This window comes from Lipotes vexillifer, unplaced genomic scaffold, assembly GCF_000442215.2.
Source record: "Lipotes vexillifer unplaced genomic scaffold, Lipotes_vexillifer_v1.1 scaffold408, whole genome shotgun sequence".
Lineage (NCBI taxonomy): Eukaryota > Metazoa > Chordata > Mammalia > Artiodactyla > Lipotidae > Lipotes > Lipotes vexillifer.
This window is the reverse complement of record NW_006787469.1, coordinates 117,549-136,672: the sequence shown is the minus strand read 5'-3', so window position 1 is coordinate 136,672 and position 19,124 is coordinate 117,549. Positions and strand designations below refer to the sequence as shown.

The 19,124-nt window shown below is 36.7% G+C and overlaps 1 protein-coding gene across 1 annotated transcript in view; it reads right to left on the bottom strand.

Moving 5' to 3' along the window:
- The window catches only part of UBR1 (ubiquitin protein ligase E3 component n-recognin 1), a 138,729-nt gene that overhangs the window by 32,521 nt on the left and 87,084 nt on the right, over positions 1–19,124 (bottom strand). The window contains exons 32-38 of the mRNA XM_007460121.1: positions 16,435–16,532; positions 13,001–13,094; positions 11,825–11,973; positions 7,974–8,029; positions 6,838–6,934; positions 2,985–3,052; positions 1,844–1,994 (exon numbers count right to left, since the gene is read on the bottom strand). Of these exons, the coding sequence (XP_007460183.1) occupies positions 1,844–1,994; positions 2,985–3,052; positions 6,838–6,934; positions 7,974–8,029; positions 11,825–11,973; positions 13,001–13,094; positions 16,435–16,532 (713 nt within the window). The remainder of the gene's footprint in view (positions 1–1,843; positions 1,995–2,984; positions 3,053–6,837; positions 6,935–7,973; positions 8,030–11,824; positions 11,974–13,000; positions 13,095–16,434; positions 16,533–19,124) is intronic.

Genomic DNA, 19,124 nt, shown 5'->3' with positions numbered 1-19,124 from the left:
GGGCCTCTCACTGTTGTGGCCTCTCCCGTTGCGGAGCACAGGCTCCGGACGTGCAGACTCAGCGGCCACGGCTCACGGGCCCAGCCGCTCCGTGGCATGTGGGATCTTCCCAGACCGGAGCACGAACCCGTGTCCCCTGCATCGGCAGGCGGACTCTCAACCACTGCGCCACCAGGGAAGCCCCGATTATTCGGTTTTTACTTAACTTTTCTCAATTTATTCTTGTGTGTCTTCCTTCTTATACTGAAAATTTGGTTCCCAATGACATTAACACAATCACTTATTTGGTTTAAAAACCACCTAAAATAATTTCAAAATAACAGTATTAGTACTACTGATACCACTAACTGAGTTCAATTTAACATTTTTTTTTTGTAGTTCTTCCATTATCAGAATATATCCTACTAGGGAAGTACAGCTGAAATACTGTTTTTTAAAGTCACTTAAGCAATTATTTTCTTGATACACTTGTTAGGTTCATTTGTTGTTTTCAATTGTCAAAAAATTATTTTCAACATTTAGATTTTTTTTTTAGTTAAGTATAATTAGGGTTCTAAAATCAACTACATTAAAAAGACATTCACAAGAGTCTTTGCTCAAAGTATTGTACTCTTAACTTTGTCCTAGAGGCAACTCTTTTTAATTAGTTTTCGGTTTATACTTCTGTTGTTTCATTTATTAAAAAATAAGCAAGTATGAATATATGAAAGAATGTATACGCATGAATACACATAAAATACCTCACACAAAGGTATATACTAAAACTAGTGTTCTGTACCCTACTTTTTTTCACTTAATAATATATCCTGGAGATCACTTCTTCAATAGATGTTTATTCCGTTTTATAGCTACACAGCATTCCATTATATGGATATTACCATAGGTCATTCAACCAATCTCCCAGTTTTTGCTATTCCAAATAATGCCACAATGAATAATCTGTGCTTATATCCTTTCATATTTTTGCCAGTAGAGCTTTGGGGTAGATTCCTAGAAGTGGGATTGGTGGGTCAAAAGGTAACTGCATATGTAATTTTGCTAGATACTGTTCTAAGGTCACTTTAATTATCTGTCCTCTAAATTATTTGAACTTTCAGTAGTCTTTATTGATCACTGATACTCAAAACCCAACTTTGCTTTCTATTAAGAGCAGAGTCTAAAAGGACAACTATACCACAATTCCATGATATTACTCATGTATCCTCAAATGAACATTCATCGAAAAAATATTTATTGAGTTCTTACTGGGTATAACAAAAGTTGGTACACACTTGAAGCTTATGAGGGAAGATTTTGAAATTTGAATGTTCCCTATTAAAGAAACAGTAGGCATGGAGGAGCAGGGAGAAAGGAGAAGCAGGGAAAGGAGTGGAACAACAGTAAGATATAACTATAAAATAAGACACTATGTGATAAATGATATAAAATGAACAAAGTACTATCATTCTAGCTGGAGGAATCAAGAATGTTTCGTAGACAGGCTTATCGAAAGGCTGAAAGTATTTAGGTAGGAACAAACACTGGAGAGACTAATCCTCAACCTTGAGATTGGGGAATTTGAAAAAAAAAAGAAAGGGAAAAGCAGATCCAAATGGTCTCCCTGTATACCTAGAGAGCAGCTGCAAGTTAGAGAATCAAGTGGTTGACCTAATTATTCCTGTCACAGTTCTTCTAACCTTTCCGTTTAAACAGCATCCGTAAAGAAACAAATGAACAGTCATTCAATAAGAGATATAATACAGAACTTAGAAATATATAAAATGATTAATCACAAGCATAATTTATTTTGCCAATAAATCATGGGCAAATGTTATTTACAGTTAACAACTGATGGGAGCTTTACCTGTGTCTGTGGTAAGAAGTATCTGAAGCATGTGTGCCATGGTGATCAAATGGAAGAGATAAAGGTGGTTATAGGAAGAACTAATTGATGAAGGTTGCAGATCAACAGCATCATCCCAATACAAGGATGGGAATGCTAACACAGTACCCACCTATGAGAGAAAATGGACATCAACATGGGTAACAACAAAGACCAACACAAGTTAATCTCATAACTAAATGTAAAGAACACCAGATCCTGCACTTTGTGTGTTTTTTTAATAACCACCATATTTTTCCTAATTATTCAACAAGATATTTTATAATATAATATACCATAAATAGAGGACAAATGTCATCACTAAACAGATTTAACCCTTTGCTGGGTCTACTTATTCTAGTTCTAGGTAGTGTTCTCAACCCTGCGGTTTTAGAAGGTTCAACATTACAATCACTTGGGGAGCTCTTAAAATAACACTGATACACAGGCCCCACCCCAGTCCAATCAAATCATAATCTCAGGTGGTAGGGCCCATTTACCAGCATTCTTTTCAAGGTTCCCCCAAGAGATTCCAAAAGATAGGGAGACAACCACTGGGTAGAGGATACTGGCTAACCTTGCATCCACAAACTGCATGCTCCCAACTTCACCATGGCTCTTTCTAGAGAACTCACTTTGAAGGAATGGAATCTTCACAGGGATGGAAAAGCTGTGCAAGAAACTCACAAAACAGTTGCCACCCAACCATAGGTGTTTTGGGGGAAGCCTGGATGCACCCATGGCCTGGTCCCTATCATGAATAATTAATGATTTTAAGACAGCTCACCCCATCATTCACTGCTTAGAATGCAAACAAGATGAGAAAAAGAGGAAGGGGGAAAATACATTATTAGAAAAAGTTTGCTTGTATAGACACTAACTAAATATAATCAACTAGAATAAGACCTATTACAAAGTAAAGGGTAAATGTGGTTTCATTTTTAAAGTGATTTTCATGGTCTCAGTCAAATCTGTATCTATTTGTAAAGGGAATGGACAAAAGAGACTAAACTTTGAACACTGATAATTTATAATCTTGAACAAAGAGCATAAATTTCAATGAGGAAAACACACGAAATTCTAAGCTTGAGTGACTTAAAAAAAAAATTTACTGAACACTTACCAAAACATGAAATAGATCTACAGATAGAAGGCAAGGTGTAGCTTCTGATTTTAGGTTAGGAAGAACAACTAAAAAACAAAAAACCTTAATGTAATTCAGTCAGTCATAAGCAATGTACTTAAATATAATGCAAGATCTAAAACAAAAATTTAACAGGGTTATAATACAGAAACTGATAAACTGGTATATCACACCTTTAAGATATAGGAACCATAATTAAAGATAAACTAAACTGAGAAAAGGCTCTAAAAAGCCCTGGATGCAATTTAATGGTTGACATATAAGATACAGGGGCAAAGGGTAAATAAACTAGGATGACTGAAGTGAGAAATTGTTCGATAAGTATTTGCTGAATGAAAAAGAATTCCTTTTATACAATGTTCCCTACCACTTTTTCCCCCCTAACTACGCATTTCTAAATGTTCTGTGATACATAAAATACGTGAACAATTTGAGGTTTGGAGCAGGGAGAGCATGAAAAGCACTGTAAATGAAAGGAGTATGGAGATGATCCTCCTGAATTAAAATTAGATAATGGTTTATATGGGCTGATGAATGGAAGGAAATGCAGACAGCTCAAAAACTTTGTCTTTCTGATTTGATCAGTCTCTAAATTTGGAAGTCAGAGAAAGAGTGACAAGGAAGTGAAATCAAGAATTCAAAACAACAGTAAGGGTTTTGTATATATAAAAATGAGGGAATTAATTTATTTCAATAAAACTATTATTTGTTTAAAATTCAGACTAGGGGCTTCCCTGGTGGCGCAGTGGTTGAGAGTCCGCCTGCCGATGCAGGGGACACGGGTTTGTGCCCCGGTCCGGGAAGATCCCACATGCCGTGGAGCGGCTGGGCCCGGGAGCCATGGCCGCTGAGCCTGCGTGTCCGGAGCCTGTGCTCCGCAATGGGAGAGGCCACAACAGTGAGAGGCCCACGTACCGCAAAAATAAAATAAAATAAAATTCAGACTAGGTGAATTTCTTAACCCCAAATCCAAGATTCTAAACAAAACCATAAAATTTAAGAGCATGGGCTTTGGAGTCAGACAGAAATGGGATGTAGTACTTCCTGCGACTATTTGTCATAAGCAAGGTACTTGACTTCTCTAAGTCTACAGTGTATACAAGATTGTTGAGAGGTTCGTTAACATGTGCATTAAAAGTACTTATCCTGAGCTTGGCATACAGTAATCGATAAACGCTATTAATATTGGCTTTAAAAAACAAAGTGATAACAGGGCTTTGCCATTAACTAGCTATGTTAATAGCTAAATAGCTATAAATAAATAAATAAATAAATCTTCCATTTATGCTAAATTAAATATCTCAGCAAAACTTATGTAATATAGCAGGAAGAGCATAGGTTTTATGGTCAGGCTTGGATTCAAATATTAGTTCTGTCTCTTTTTATGACCTCGGTCAAGTCAAATAACTTCTCTGTGCCTCAGTTTCTTCATCGGTAAATCAGGAAAATGATAATTTCCTTGAAGAATGGCAGTTCAAAGACATGATTATATAAAAAATTCCTTGTACAATGCCTGGCACATACATGGCAGTGAGCATTGTATGTCCTGTTGCTACTGCAGAATCAACATGTTACAACATTATTCATCACCTTTCACAAAAAACATCTCTCTATTGTGGACTTTCTGGACTTCCCTATTTCTCTCAATAATCTAGTTACTCATTTTAATTCAAAATCTTGCCTCCACCCATCACAATTCCCTCCCTAATTTATGCTACTACATGCAGATGCATGTTACCTTTAATTTTTCCTTTTTCCAATCCAACCTATACAATATCAAATTAACTTTAGAATATTATTGCTCAAAATGTTTCAAAAAATTCCCAATAACTTGAAGAATAAAGTTCAAACTTCTCACTGGGGCATTTAAGATCCTCTATTTTTATCAAAACAACTTCATGCTTCTCTATCTATCTATAGGTGCCACTACTCCTATCAAACTTGCCTAACTTGAACATATCACATGCTTTCCTACCTCCTCAATCTGTTTAAATTGTGCCCTGGGCTTAGAATGCTGTCTCTGTTCCTCTCAGCTTATCTTTACGGACCCTGTTAGAGGAAAAAAACAGCAGAGCCCCATAGTGATCCCTTCCTGTCTCAATTCTTGAAGCATGTATTCTTACCATACATCTGGCATTTGGCTACATTATAACGTGAGTTTTCACAGAGGTTCTGCTTCTTTAATTCAATCATAAGCCTTACAAATGGCAGGGACCATATCTTATACCTCTATACAGAGTTTATAGCCCTAACACCTTGCAAATAAAGATGTTCCTGTTAATAAATTTTCACATACCAAACTTTTACATAAAGTCACAAAGCTACATTACAGAGCAAAAGCACATCAATTCTATTAGTTACTACCAATTAGAGATTATGCACTATTATTTCAGTTTCTGCTATCTGTGATGATGTTAAATATTAAATAGTCTCTTTGTTTGGTGCTTATTTTGACGTGTTTTAAACATTATAAATACCATAACGTGTGATGGATGTAAAAGCAGGGAGACTATTTGGAAGTGCTGGTAAAACAAGGTATCCAAATTATAACTGAAATGAAAAGAGATACCAAAAAATTAAAAAACAAACCAAAATATTACTGTGCAAATAGGACAAACTGTTAACAATAGGAAGACGTCCTAAGAATAAGAAGCACGTGTAACACGTGCAAAATTCTGGGCCTGTGCAACTGACCAATAAGAGAAAAAGTAAATGAAAAAACAGAAAAAATTTAAGTGTGTAGCTAGGGAACAGCATTAATATTAGATTCCTATTAGCATGAGATTAATTCAGGAGATAGCTGGAAATTAACTTGAAGATATAAAACTTGGCATGGTAAAAGTTCTAATGAAATTTAGGTGGCAGATTTGGATGGAGCCATGGAACCCCCATGTCATTAGAGTGACAGAAAGCTGCCCAGGAAGAGCTCCCTAAGAAGCTTGTGGGAATCAACAAGGAGGAAGGTGACCTGTTTCAACAGACTTTCAAGGTAAAGTAACTGGTCAATTTTGGGGAAAAAAGCCTGCTAGATCAGCTAGAAAAACACTATGCCTGGCTTTAAAGCTTAAAAAGACTGAATGACTCTCTTATTTGGTAGAAACATACCTAGGAAGTGTAAGCTTAAACCTCTTTACCTGTGACATATTGAACTTACGAATAAAAAGACTTATAAAAACAGTCTTTTTTAAGCCTGACCTATTTAGACGCAAAGGAGCTCCTGTAGTACAAATACCTAAATGGAAATGCAGACAACCAAAATGAAAGCCAAATCATTCTACTACTGTATAACCTCTAATCCCTCTTTTTGTTTCTATATTGAGTACCATATGGGCTTAATTTCTAGCTTGTTAGAATCTAAAAAAACCCCCAAGTCAGCTGTTATAGCCTGTCTCTCAAAGAAAAGGGCATGCATGGACCTACAGTCTGAGATTACCACACTTAGCACTTCTATTATTTTTATATGACTTTGATACACACCAGCAAAACTAAACATATTTTTAAATGTTCTAGCCACGTCACTGCTCCCTTTTCTAACTAGACTGAGATACAAGATGTTAGTGATTGCGGATGTTGCTTCAAAAAAGCCCCTAGGTGGGTATAACCGATACACGTTGACAACATTTGAAAACACTTGGTTTTAAAAATAAGATTGCAGGTATTAAAGGGGCAGCCATGTGTTTTGTTTTCTTTTTGTTTTTTCTTTTGTAAGGCTGTGGTAATGAGTATCCAAAATTAGTGCAGTGTGTTGTTTCCTAATAAAATACACTGCCAGAAATGCAATGGGAAAAGACACATAAATGACATAATAATAATAATTCAGAGAAGACTCTACCTGATAGAAGACGAATCAGATGTTTCTGTATCAGCACCTGAGAACAGGTAATCCTTTGTGCAACGGCAAACTGCATTAATGCTTTTAGACCATTATGCTAGATTGTAAGAGAGGGGAAGATAAAAAGATATGGGAAGATAAAAGACCTAAGTCATTCAATGTAAAAACCAATCCCAGTCTGCAAGAATTAGTGCAGACTTACTATATACTTTACATTCTTGCAAATTTAGTTACAATATTTTTAATACTTCTAAAAAGTTTTATGACTTCACCGAATTTTTTAAATAGATTTTCCCATGACAAAGAGGTATTAAAGATATAATCATCTCAATTCTCATTTAAGTACTCATTTTCCCCAGAGTCATTCTCTTAAATATCTGGCCTAAATTATTCTATTGAGGCCTGTGCAAATAAACGTATTTACAGAAATTCTAAAATGATGGCAGAAAATCACTGAATTCAGGGAACAGATCTGCTTCCCAGATGGAAGGATGGCAACTATCGGAAGCACATCGTGGACTCCAAGTCCCCTGTGTCAGCTATCAGATAATAAGAAAGAAATAGCTAGGAAGTAGGTGGTCTAGGGAATCCTGTTACCCAGTTTGTTTTCACAGGCCTACTCAGCACATTTCTTAAGTACTGTTTGTCAGGGTCCCCAATGTTATGAGGCTTGGGCCTGAGGCAGGAGTATAGTTATACAGAGTCAGGATCTGCCCATCAAGGAGTCATGGTTTAGTTTTATTCTTGAATTCAGTATGATGATTTATCTAGAGCTAAGCCAGCATTAATACTTAATATTACATGATGGTACAAAATTAGTGAAAAGGAAAAATGTAAGAGACACTAGGGTTCTGATTTGGAAATAAACAGAGAAGGGGATAAAAAGTAACCAAGTATCATCAGAAATCTTTCTGTGAATTACATTTAATCACTAAGATTGAGAAAACTCTCCAAAGTGTACAATGTTGGCCTTTCAGTCTCCTATGAGACTGAAGTAGCTTTTTTTTTTTTAACAGAATTCTGCTAACTTTTACAGAAAAAGGAGTGAATAAAGATTTTTTTAAATGATAAATTTACTGTGGACTCCCTAAAAAAGCATACCATGAGTTACACGTATCCTGCTGGAATACACATACCTGTCTATTTTGAAGTGCTCCAAACAAAGGTTTTCCTTCATCTCCCAAGAGGTTTTCTCAAAGAGTAAGAAAAACAAAAATGATAAATTCTGAATACTGCTACAATTGTATAGTTGGTTTCTGTCTATGAGATGTTCTTTAACTAATCTATTTTTGACCAGATGCTTTGCATTTTTCCCCTTCAAAACTTCATGTTTAATTAAGTCTATGCCAAAATTTCCCCCCACCCCCAATTTTTAAAAATATTTATTTATTTCGCTGCGCCAAGTCTTAGTTGCGGCACACGGGATCTTCGTTGCTACATGTTGGCTCTTTTAGTTGTGGCATGCGGCACCGGGTCAAACCCGGGCCCCCTGCATTGGGAGCACGGAGTCTTAACCACTGGACCACCAGGGAAGTCCCCCAAATTTCCAAACTTTTGAGTGAGAGAATACTACAGAGGCAAATGTAGATCATTCACAAATTGCTACTACAAATAATAAAGTCCCTGCAGCAATCAATAAAGAATACCTGGGAAAAACAAAGCATTCTGGTTCATTTACCCTCCTTTAAAAAAAAAAAATTCTATGCAAAAAAAATTTTTTTTCTTTAATTGAAGTATAGTTGACTTACAATATTATATTAAGTTCCGATATATAGTAATTTGATATTTTTACAGATTATACTCCATACAAAGTTATTATAAAATACTGACTATATTCCTGTGCTTTGTATTACTTCCTTGTAACATTTATTTTGTACCTAGTAGTTTGTACCTCTTAATCTCCTTCACCTATTTTGCCCCTACCCCTACCCCTCTCCCCTCTGGTAACCAGTAGTTTGTCCTTTGTATCTGTGAGTCTGTTTGCTGTATTTGTTCATTTGTGTTATATTTTACATAGCAGATATAAATAAAAACATACAGTATTTGTCCTTCTCTGCAAAAAATTTTTAAATAAGTAATTTTTTAAATATAGTAACACGTATGTTGTTAATAATACATAAGACAGACGTAAGTAACGTTATTGCTCTTTTAGGTACTATTAAAAAAAATAAGATTTATAGGATAAAAAGATGAAACTGAAAATACCAAAAAAGCATGGGTTCAGAAATATATTTTGCCTTATTGGCTAGGGTATTTATTACTAAATTACTCTTATTTTCACTGATCCTTGGCAGCAAACACATCTGTGAGAGTGGAAGGCTTATTTCCTATTTTCTTTTTGCATTTTTTCTATCATGTATTTTTTCTTATTCTAGCTTTGAAGAAAGCAGAAAAAATAGAAAAACAGAACTGGCTAAAAATGGACAAAATTTTGGCTGATCTAGACACCATTAAACACAAAATGCAATAGTTAAAAGGTCAGTATGAACTAAATCAAGTATCACCATGTTTAATTCTAAATGTAACCTCAATTTGCTGGTAGTTTTTTTTACCATTAGATACCAGATGTTTAACTGAATATTATATATTGTGTTACAAAAGTCACTTGAGCAAGTATAAAACCTATTAATATATCTTTTCAGTTCAGTACTGATTTTATATTTGTAAATTTTATATTAAAATGAATATCACATGATTTATATATACATTTTTAAAATTTGGAGGATGTGTGGATCATATAAACACCCTATTGGTTTTGAAACAATTCCTGAACTGACATTTTATGGACTTTGGAATTAGCCATTAAACAAAACTTTGTTATTTCCTGGGTATTGCTTGGGAAGAAGTTTTGTTAAATAATCTGAGCAAGGAAGTACTAAATTCTTCAGAGATTAGTGCCTTTATCTCAGAAGGGCCCCCTCTTGTTATGTGGCATAAGATATGTTATTCACAAAGTGATCGATTGACAATATTTGTCCTCTTCTTCCATTCTCTTTGTCAGACCCTCTGTTTTGATTCCTCAACTATTTTTCATAACTGTGCCAACACATCCTGTATATGTCTCTCCACACCCACAGGGAGTGAGATAAGTTAGCTGTTTATGTACTAGGAATAAAGTACAGCATTATATCCACTGCATGGAAAAAGCCTAGAGTGAAAACTATATAACACTCTATTAATCAAATAGATTCGAATTACTATGTTACAGAAACACATATGAAGACTCAGTCCTATTCTCCAATGAATTTCTCATCTACTCTGTAACAAAACTGTCACTTTTTAAAATGTTCAATGCCTAAATATAAATTTCCAATTCCTAATGCTTGTGTTCCCAAAATAGTAAAGTGCAGAAGTACCTTCATTGGAAATCTGAAGATATTTAGATCATGACTCCAAAAGAATGCTTTACATTTCATATCATATTGTTCAGATTCTATTTAAACCTCATCTTTTCCTTTTCTCATTTTATTTAATCATAGTAAATATAAACCTGTGTATTTATTTTTTACCCACAATTTAAGTCTGACAGGTTTGGAAATAACTTCTAAAATCCATTCACAGAGACTGATGTTGACGTCCAGGAAGGCTCTGTGAAAGAAGTGGCTTTGGACTTCCCTGGTGGCGCAGTGGTTAAGAATCTGCCTGCCAGTGCAGGGGACATGGGTTCGAGCCCTGGTAGATCCTACATGCTGCAGAGCAACTAAGCCCGTGCGCCACAACTACTGAGCCTGAGCTCTAGAGCCCACAAGCCACAACTACTGAAGCCCGCACACCTAGAGCCTGTGCTCCACAAGAGAAGCCACTGCAATGAGAAGCCCGTGCACTGTGATGAAGAGTAGCACCCTCTCTCTGCAACTAGAGAAAGCCTGTGAGCAGCAACGAAGACCCAAAACAGCCAAAATATAAATAAATAAACTTATTAAAAAAAAAGAAGTGGCTTCATGTTAGTTACTTCAAATCATGAAATAGTGTCTTATTACAAAACTATATTTAAATGAAGACAATGTGGTAGAACCATTAAAAACAACTACCAGAAAAACTGGAAAATGAGTCTGAAACTGGCTTGGATAAAGATGACATGAAAGAATTACAGTTCTTAACTCTTTTTCATGTAGTACTCCATCTTGTGACTGTCATGAGCAAATATACTAATTTAAAAATCTAAGCAATTCTTCACTGCTTCACTACCCCTGGCTTTAATGAGATACATAACACTGTGTAAGTTTAAGGTGTACAACAGGGGTCCCCAACCCCCAGGTTGCGGACCGATATCGGTCAGTGGCCTGGTAGGAACTGGGCTGCACAGCAGGAGGTGAGCAGCCAGTGAGCGAAGCTTCATCTGCCGCTCCCCATCGCCTGCATTACCACCTGAACCACTCCCCCACACCCAGGCCACCAGTCCGCAGAACTGTCTTCCATGAAACTGGTCCCTGGTGCCAAAAAAGTTGGGGACCGCTGGTGCACAACATGTTGATTTGATAGCTACACTCTTCTCTAAGAAGCTTTCAACATGGCAGAGAACCTGACAGTGGGCTTCCCTTCAGACTTGGTAGGTTTCTTGCTGCTAGTCTGTCTCTCCTGACCACCTCAGTCTTCCTTTCTCTTTCCTGGTAATTTTTCAGATGACTTTAGTTTACCTTTCTTTTTATCTCAAAGTGTAAAAAAAATAAAAATACTGGACATTTCTGGGTTGATTCTTCTTAGTTTTTCTCTGATCTTCCAGTGTTGTAACTCTGCCACCTTCGAATATAGCTTGCTTCATGCTGTCCCTTTCAAGTATTTTTAGTTTATATGCCCATTTTTGTAGTTAAAAGAGATTAATACAAAATATTCTAAGGCTAAATGGCATCATGTCATCTAATCTACTGATATACCAAGAGTCCTTAAACAAATCAAAGTATTCCAGGCTATCAGGAAAAAAAGGAATTTTGGTCAATCAATGTTAATTCTGTTTCTATAAAGCTCCAAACTCTCTTATAGGCTTTACCAATTGCCTGGATAGTGAAAGCACATGTGCTCCAGGTCATCATGGGGATTCGAGGATCCGTTTCATCAGGAGGCACTTTCAATCCAATTCTATAAATTGTTGTGGCAAAGAGAAGGACCATTTCCTTGATGCTATTAGAATATTTTATCCTAAAAATAAAACAAGAAAAATTTATATTGATATAATGGTCTAGTAAAAGCAAGAATTTAACTCCTTTTGACAAAGTAAACTACCCTTTGTCAAATTAGAGATAAGAGCTGCTGAAGAAGATTTATTCCTTAAGGAAAAATGGGAAAAGCAGAACTGTAACTCCTACAGGTAGAAAAATGTCTCTGACAAAATGGTAATGACCCAGATAACTTCTTATAAAAGATGCAGTAAACGTTTACAGCAGAAAGGGTCCAGGTCCAAATTAAGGAACAGATTGGAGAGAGGATTAAAACTCAGAGGAAACAGATCTGACATAAGTTTTAGTGTATGGATAAGGGACCAAGAAGTACTTCTGTGCTGATAGGGGTGTGTGTATGTCTGTGTGTGTATATAATAATATATGTACTAGCAATGATTATTTCTGGTTTCCTGAACTTCTATTTGTTGCAAGTAACAAATATTTTCAGTAGCAATGGGATACATAATGTAAACAAGGATCACAACCAGAAAAATGTACCTCAGATAATATTCATTAACTAGTAATATCTGATTTGGATATATTATATTTTTCAAAGTGCCTTCACATAAATATCTTTCCATTAATGTTATGAGGTAAGTTAGTTAGAAGACCACTGTCTCAATCTTACAAACAAGAAAATGAATTGTGGTAGGGTTGGAGTGACCTGAGACTTTTAAGAAGTCACAGAGCAAGTCAGATGTGATTTTAACTTAAGTCTCTTAAATTCTGTTCTTCTTGTAGGTTGGACTATATAAAAATAGTATTTTTGTTGGTCAAAAACAGTTAATTATAGGCATGGTTCACCCTAATACATATTAAATACATATTACTCTAATATCTCAAACCACTTAATTTCATTAGTACAAATAAAACTCTAGGGAGAAAGCAACAAGATAAAAATGGGATAAAGAAAACAATTTTACAAATAAAGCAAGAAGGAAGGAAAGAACTGTTCTTCACTCTTATTTTCACAACCACTTACAAACTTCTCTTGTTTAGATACTTACGAAGACTGAACTCCAAAACTCAGAATAGAATGGAACTCAAAAGTGGAATCACCCATTCCTTGATCAAACAAGACTGGAATTGTTGGCTTTTCTCCTTACAAATTAAAAGGAAAAAGAAAGAAAAATCACAGGAGTTTAGCCTGACACACACTTTTCTAGCTTTTGTAAATTATATATGATCATTTTAGAAAACTTAGAAAATGTTAATAAGCAATAAATAATCATTCAATTTCTCCACCTAGATAACCAGATGGCATTAGGGTGATATTCTTCTGTTCTCCATATAAATGTTACACGTGTAGATTTTTTTTAAAAAGGACAACATCTCTAGTACTGTTCTGTATCTTGTTTTTTCACTAATAGATCATAAATGTCTTCCACATCGGTAACTGACCCTCTATATTTCTATTTTTAACAAATGCATAGTATTCTATTAGTAAGGCAGCATGCGTTACTGAATAAGAACAAGGATCTGGAGCCAAGCTGCCTGGGTATGAATCCTAGCTCTGCCAGTGACTGTTACTAAGACCTTGGGTAAATACTAAACCTCTTTGTGGCTCCATTTCCTTATCAAATTAGAATTGTTATTCCCGTATGTGAAATAACTTGTTTTCTTCTGGTGGCTCTTGAGATTCTTTTCTTCATCTCTGGTTTTCAGCAGTTTGGGCATGACCTATCTAGGTATGCTTTTAAGTTTGAAGTTCACTGAGCTTCTTAAACCTATAAATTTAAGTCTTTCTCTAAGTTTGGAAAGTTTCCAGCTATTATTTCTTCACTATTTTTTCTGTACCATCCTTTTTCTTTTCAGGACTTCAATGACACAAATGTTGGGCTAAAGGGAACAAAAAAAGGTTCCATATGTCCCTAAGGATACTGCATCGCTTTTCTGCATCACTTTTCTGTCCCTTCTTCATTTTGTAATTTCCCCTGATCTAATTTCAAATTCACTGACTCTTATCTCACCGTCTCCATTCTACTACTGAGCCCATTCAGCTAAAATTGTATTCTTTTTTTCTGAAAGATTTAATTAATTAATTAATTAATTTTTTGGCTGCGCTGGATCTTCCGTTGCTGCGCTCGGGCTTTCTCTAGTTGCTGCGAGCAGGGGCTACTCTTCATTCTGGTGCGAGGGCTTCTCATTGAGGTGGCTTCTCTTGTTGGGGAGCACAGGCTCTAGGCGCACAGGCTTCAGTAGTTGCAGCACACGGGTTCAGTAGTTGTGGCGTGCTGGCTTCAGCAGCCGTGGCTCATGGGCTCTAGGTGCGCAGGCTTCAGCAGTTGTGGTGCACGGGCTTAGTTGCTCTGTAGCATGTGGGATCTTCCCAGACCAGGGCTCGAACCCATGTCCCCTGCATTGGCAGGCGAATTTTTAATCACTGCGCCACCAGGGAAGCCCCCATTCAGTTAATTTTTTCATTCATATAGTATTTTTTCAATTGTGTTATCTCCATTTGGTTCTTTTTTTATAGTTTCTATTTTTTCCTGATGAGAACTCCTATTTTTCCATTCACTTCACGAGTGTTCACCTTTATTTCATGTTTCATGACTATAAAGCTGCTTTATACTTTTTGTCTGAAAAGTTCAACACTAAAACATCTCAGGATTGGCAGTTGGTTGACTGTTTTTTTCCTCTAGAGTTGGTCAGATTCTCCTGGTTCTCTGTACCTTCAGTAATTCTGGATTGTGTCTTGGATACTTTGAATATTACATTGTGAATATATTTGAACATTACTGGTCCGCATTAACATTCTCTGGAAAAATGTACCTTTTTTGTTGTTGTTCTAGCAGGCAATCAACCCAACCCAAATCAGGTTCAACAAGTTCTGTCTCACTCCCTGTGAGTGGTGGTTCCAATGTTAGTTTTCAGAGCCTTTGCTATGCTGTTTGGGTCTGCCAGTATATGTACTACTCAGGGCTTAGTCTGGAACTTGAGTGGTGGTTTAATGCAGCTTCAGTCTCAAAGCTGTTGCTATGCTTCTTTGGGCCTGTTCCACACACGTGCAGCTTGGAGCTGAGCTCAGGACTTGTGTTTGTCTCAAAAGTAGGAGATTCCCTTCTACAGCTCTCTCTTCTCTGGGATTCCCCCTATACTAACTCCAAGGGGCCCTTTTTCCCAGTTCCTCTGGTCAAAATGACCAATTTCGCTCAGTTTTAGTCTCCTGTGCTGACTGGGGCTAACCTTGCGGTGAAGCTGTGAGGCAAAGAAAAAAATAATGAGGATTCACCCAGAATTTTTTGGAATATAGTGGTCCCATTTCTCCCAGATCTTTTGGCCAGTCAGACTGGTTTTCTTTTGGGATTTTAGATATTTATGTGGCCACCATGGCAGTGCAGTTCCATGACTGGAGCTGGCCTTGGGAAAGAGCCAAAAGAGAGGAAAAAAAACACAAGTGGCATGGACATATATACATTACCAAATGTAAAACTGATAGCTAGTGGGAAGCAGGTGCATAGCACAGGGAGATCAGCTCGGTGCTTTGTGACCACCTAGAGGGGTGGGATAGGGAGGGTGGGAGGGAGGGAGATGCAACAGGGAAGAGATATGGGGATATATGTGTATGTATAACTGATTCACTTTGTTATAAAGCAGAAACTAACACACCATTGTAAAGCAATTATACTCCAATAAAGATGTAAAAAAAAAAAAGAATTCCCTTTACACTCTCCAGCTCTGAGGGGCTTCTTTTCCAGTCCTCTGGCCAGAAAGATGGCATCTCTCCTGGATTTTTTACTGTTCATGTCCACTGCATAGTTCTGTGACTCAGGCTACCTTGGGGTCAAAACTGGGAAATAAAGGAGGAACAAAAAACCCCAGGAAATTCACTGCCTGTACTAAACATTCCTCAGATTTTTACTTCCTCCCTAATCTGCCTGCCATTGTTTACTTCTCTGAGCCTTTAGGTAGTCTTATCTCTCAACTGTGAAGAATATATAAATGGGGTAATAATTTCCAAATGTTTGTTGTTATTAATATTAATTACAACATATTAACAGTATTAATAACAGTTAACACTTATATAGTATTTACTATGTACCATGCACTGTTCTACTTTATATAGGATAACTCAATCCTTCAATCAATGAGATAGGTACTATTATCATTCCCACTTTGCAAATAAGAAAGCTGAGGCACAGAGAGGTTAAGTAACTTGTCCAAGATCACACAGATAGTAAGTGATAGATCTAAGACTTAAATCCAAGCATTGTGACTCCAGATTAATTACTGTCCATACTGTCTCATAGTATGAAAAATTATTAAATTGAGTAAAGTGATTTAAGCCAAACTTAGCCTTCGCCTAAAAAAACCTATTTCTTAATATTTAACAAATCTGTATGTACAAACCATATTTTAAGAGCAATAAGTACTTTCAAAAAAATAAACACTCTGACACTTAAATCTCACACAGCTAAATATAAAATAATTTTAAGCAAACCTTTAGCATGTTTCATATTATAACCTGTTATTCTGGCCAGAACAGTCTGTATCCATCGTGCCAGGGTCAAAAGTTGAGCAAGAGCTTCTGTGTTCTCACTGAAAAATGATATTTAAAAATTATTAAAGCCATTGGCACAAAGTCAAACTGAATCAAGCTGAATTTGTAGGGTCTTTCCATGGATAAATGGCTGTATGAAAAAGTCAAACTCCTCCAGATTAGCTTCCTAGGTCATAGAAACACTGGTACCTAAAAATGTAGTTTTGGGAGGGAAGAAAAAATTTAAAGTACAAAGAACAAGATACCACCCATACACCCATCACCTGGAAGTAATAAATGTCAGTAAATGAAATCACCATTCTAGCTGCTCAAGTCAAAAACTAGGTATCACCACTGATATATCTGATTCCTTCACACACATCACATTCTAATCTATCAGCTAGTCTTGCAGGTTTCATCTTCTAAATGCATTCCAAGTTGATCACTTCTTTCTATCTCCATCATTACTACCCTAATCCAAGTTACACTATCCCTCACCTGGACTACTTCAATAGACTGTTCTTCCTGCTTCCACAGCGGTGCTTCTTTATTATCTATACATTCATCACACAACCACCGGCAAGATCTTTTAAAAATGTAAATCAGATTGTATCACTTCCCTATCCAAAACATTCCAATGGTTTTCCATCACACATAAAATACAGTTCTAACTTCAAATCTTAGCTCATAAGCCCTTTTAGGATCTGGTTCCTTGCTTGCTCCATTCCAAGCATACTGCCTTCTTCCTGTGCCTTGAACCTGCTGCCTTCTTGCTTCACCTTCAACATGCTGATGTGCTCCTACTTCAGGGTCTTTGCTCTTGATATTGCCTGTTCTTAGAATTCTCTTCTCTCAGAGAGTAGCACTGCTTGTCCTTCACTTCATTCAGGTCTCTATCCAAACGTCACCGTCTCGGAGAGGAGCTCCCTGCCGACTCAATCTGTAGAGAATCTCATGCACTGGTCTGTCTCTAGCCCTTTATGCTGCCAATTTAGTTTTTCTCTGTATTTCTCACTACTCAATACTCTGTATTTTTATGTTTACCCGTTGGTCTCTCCTCTCTGTAATATAAATTCCGTAAGGGCAGGGGCTTGACCCAAACTGCTATTAACAACCAAGGGGGACCAGAAACAGTACTATTAAAAAGGACCATAAAGTAGAGATTTGCTTACTGAAAGGACAGCTTTAAGTGAAATTAAAATATACAATGAACTGTGCCAAAATTCACATCTCTGGGCACAAATTTGATCTAAGAATTTTTTCAGTTCTCAGAAATGAAAGTGTACTCTGATTTGTTATGACCAATTTTCTTTAAAAATGCTAGCTTAGGGCTTCCCTGGTGGAGCAGTGGTTGAGAGTCCGCCTGCCGATGCAGGGGACGCGGGTTCCTGCCCCGGTCCGGGAAGATCCCACATGCCGCAGAGAGGCTGGGCCCGTGAGCCATAGCTGCTGAGCCTGCACGTCCAGAGCCTGTGCTCCACAACGGGAGAGGCCACAGCAGTGAGAGGCCTGCGCACTGCAAAAAAAAAAAAAAGGAAGGAGAGAAAAAAAAAAAAAAAAAAAAAAAAAAAAAAAATGCTAGCTTATTATTAGTTTTGATAAAGTTTTTTATATGCTCTTAACTTTAGTATCTTAGGTTATACTCATGTTGATTTTCTAACAAAAGAGGCAAATATATTCCAACTATACAGGTAAGTTCAAATGCCTAATAAAAATGTTATGTATAATTATGTATTTCAGATCCTAAGTGACAAAATTGTTACTACAGACTAAAAGTGTCACAGGGTTTGAAGAGACGTAGTTGTAAGGATCAGTCTAACTTTAGAAAGGACTGCCCTGAAGCATCCTATTCTTAAAGATATCAAGGAGGACTTCCCTGATGGCATAGTGGTTAAGAATCCACCTGCCAATGCAGGGGACACGGTCTGAGCCCTCGTCTGGGAAGATCCCACATGCTGCAGAGCAACTGAGCCTGTGAGCCACAACGGCTGAGCCCGCGCTCTAGACCCCGTGAGCCACAACTACTGAGCCCACGCATTGCAACTACTGAAGCCTGTGCGCCTAGAGCCCATGCCTGGCAACAAGAGAAGCTACCACAAAGAGAAGGCCGCGCACCACAACGAAGAGTAAGTAGCCCCCATTCACCACAACTAGAGAAAGCTCATGTGCAGCAACGAAGACCCAACACAGCCAAAAAATAAATAAAACTAAAATAAATAAATAAATAAAAGATAAATCTTTGTGATGTCACCTTCTTCCTAAAAGATGACATTCTATGTCCCAATAAACTAAATAGAAAACAATTCAAAATTATGTTTTCTAATGACATGGAATAGTAGAGACAGAGCAACTACTTACTGACGCTGATTGCCAAACCTATCACCTTTGAACTCTTATGCTGTGAAAACATGTTAAAAGTGTTTTATCAATAAAATCATTTTCTTTAGAAAAACTTAGGTCTATCACTACAAAGTCACTGAGTTAAAAAAAACTGAAATAATAATAATAATAAATAGTACTGTTATCATGTAGAATAGTGAGAATACAGAAATATACATGTTCAAGTTGTCATAAAAAAACTAATAAATTTGCTATTAAATTCTATTCACAGATGGTCAGAATATAAAAGTTTAAAAATTTATTCTAAACAC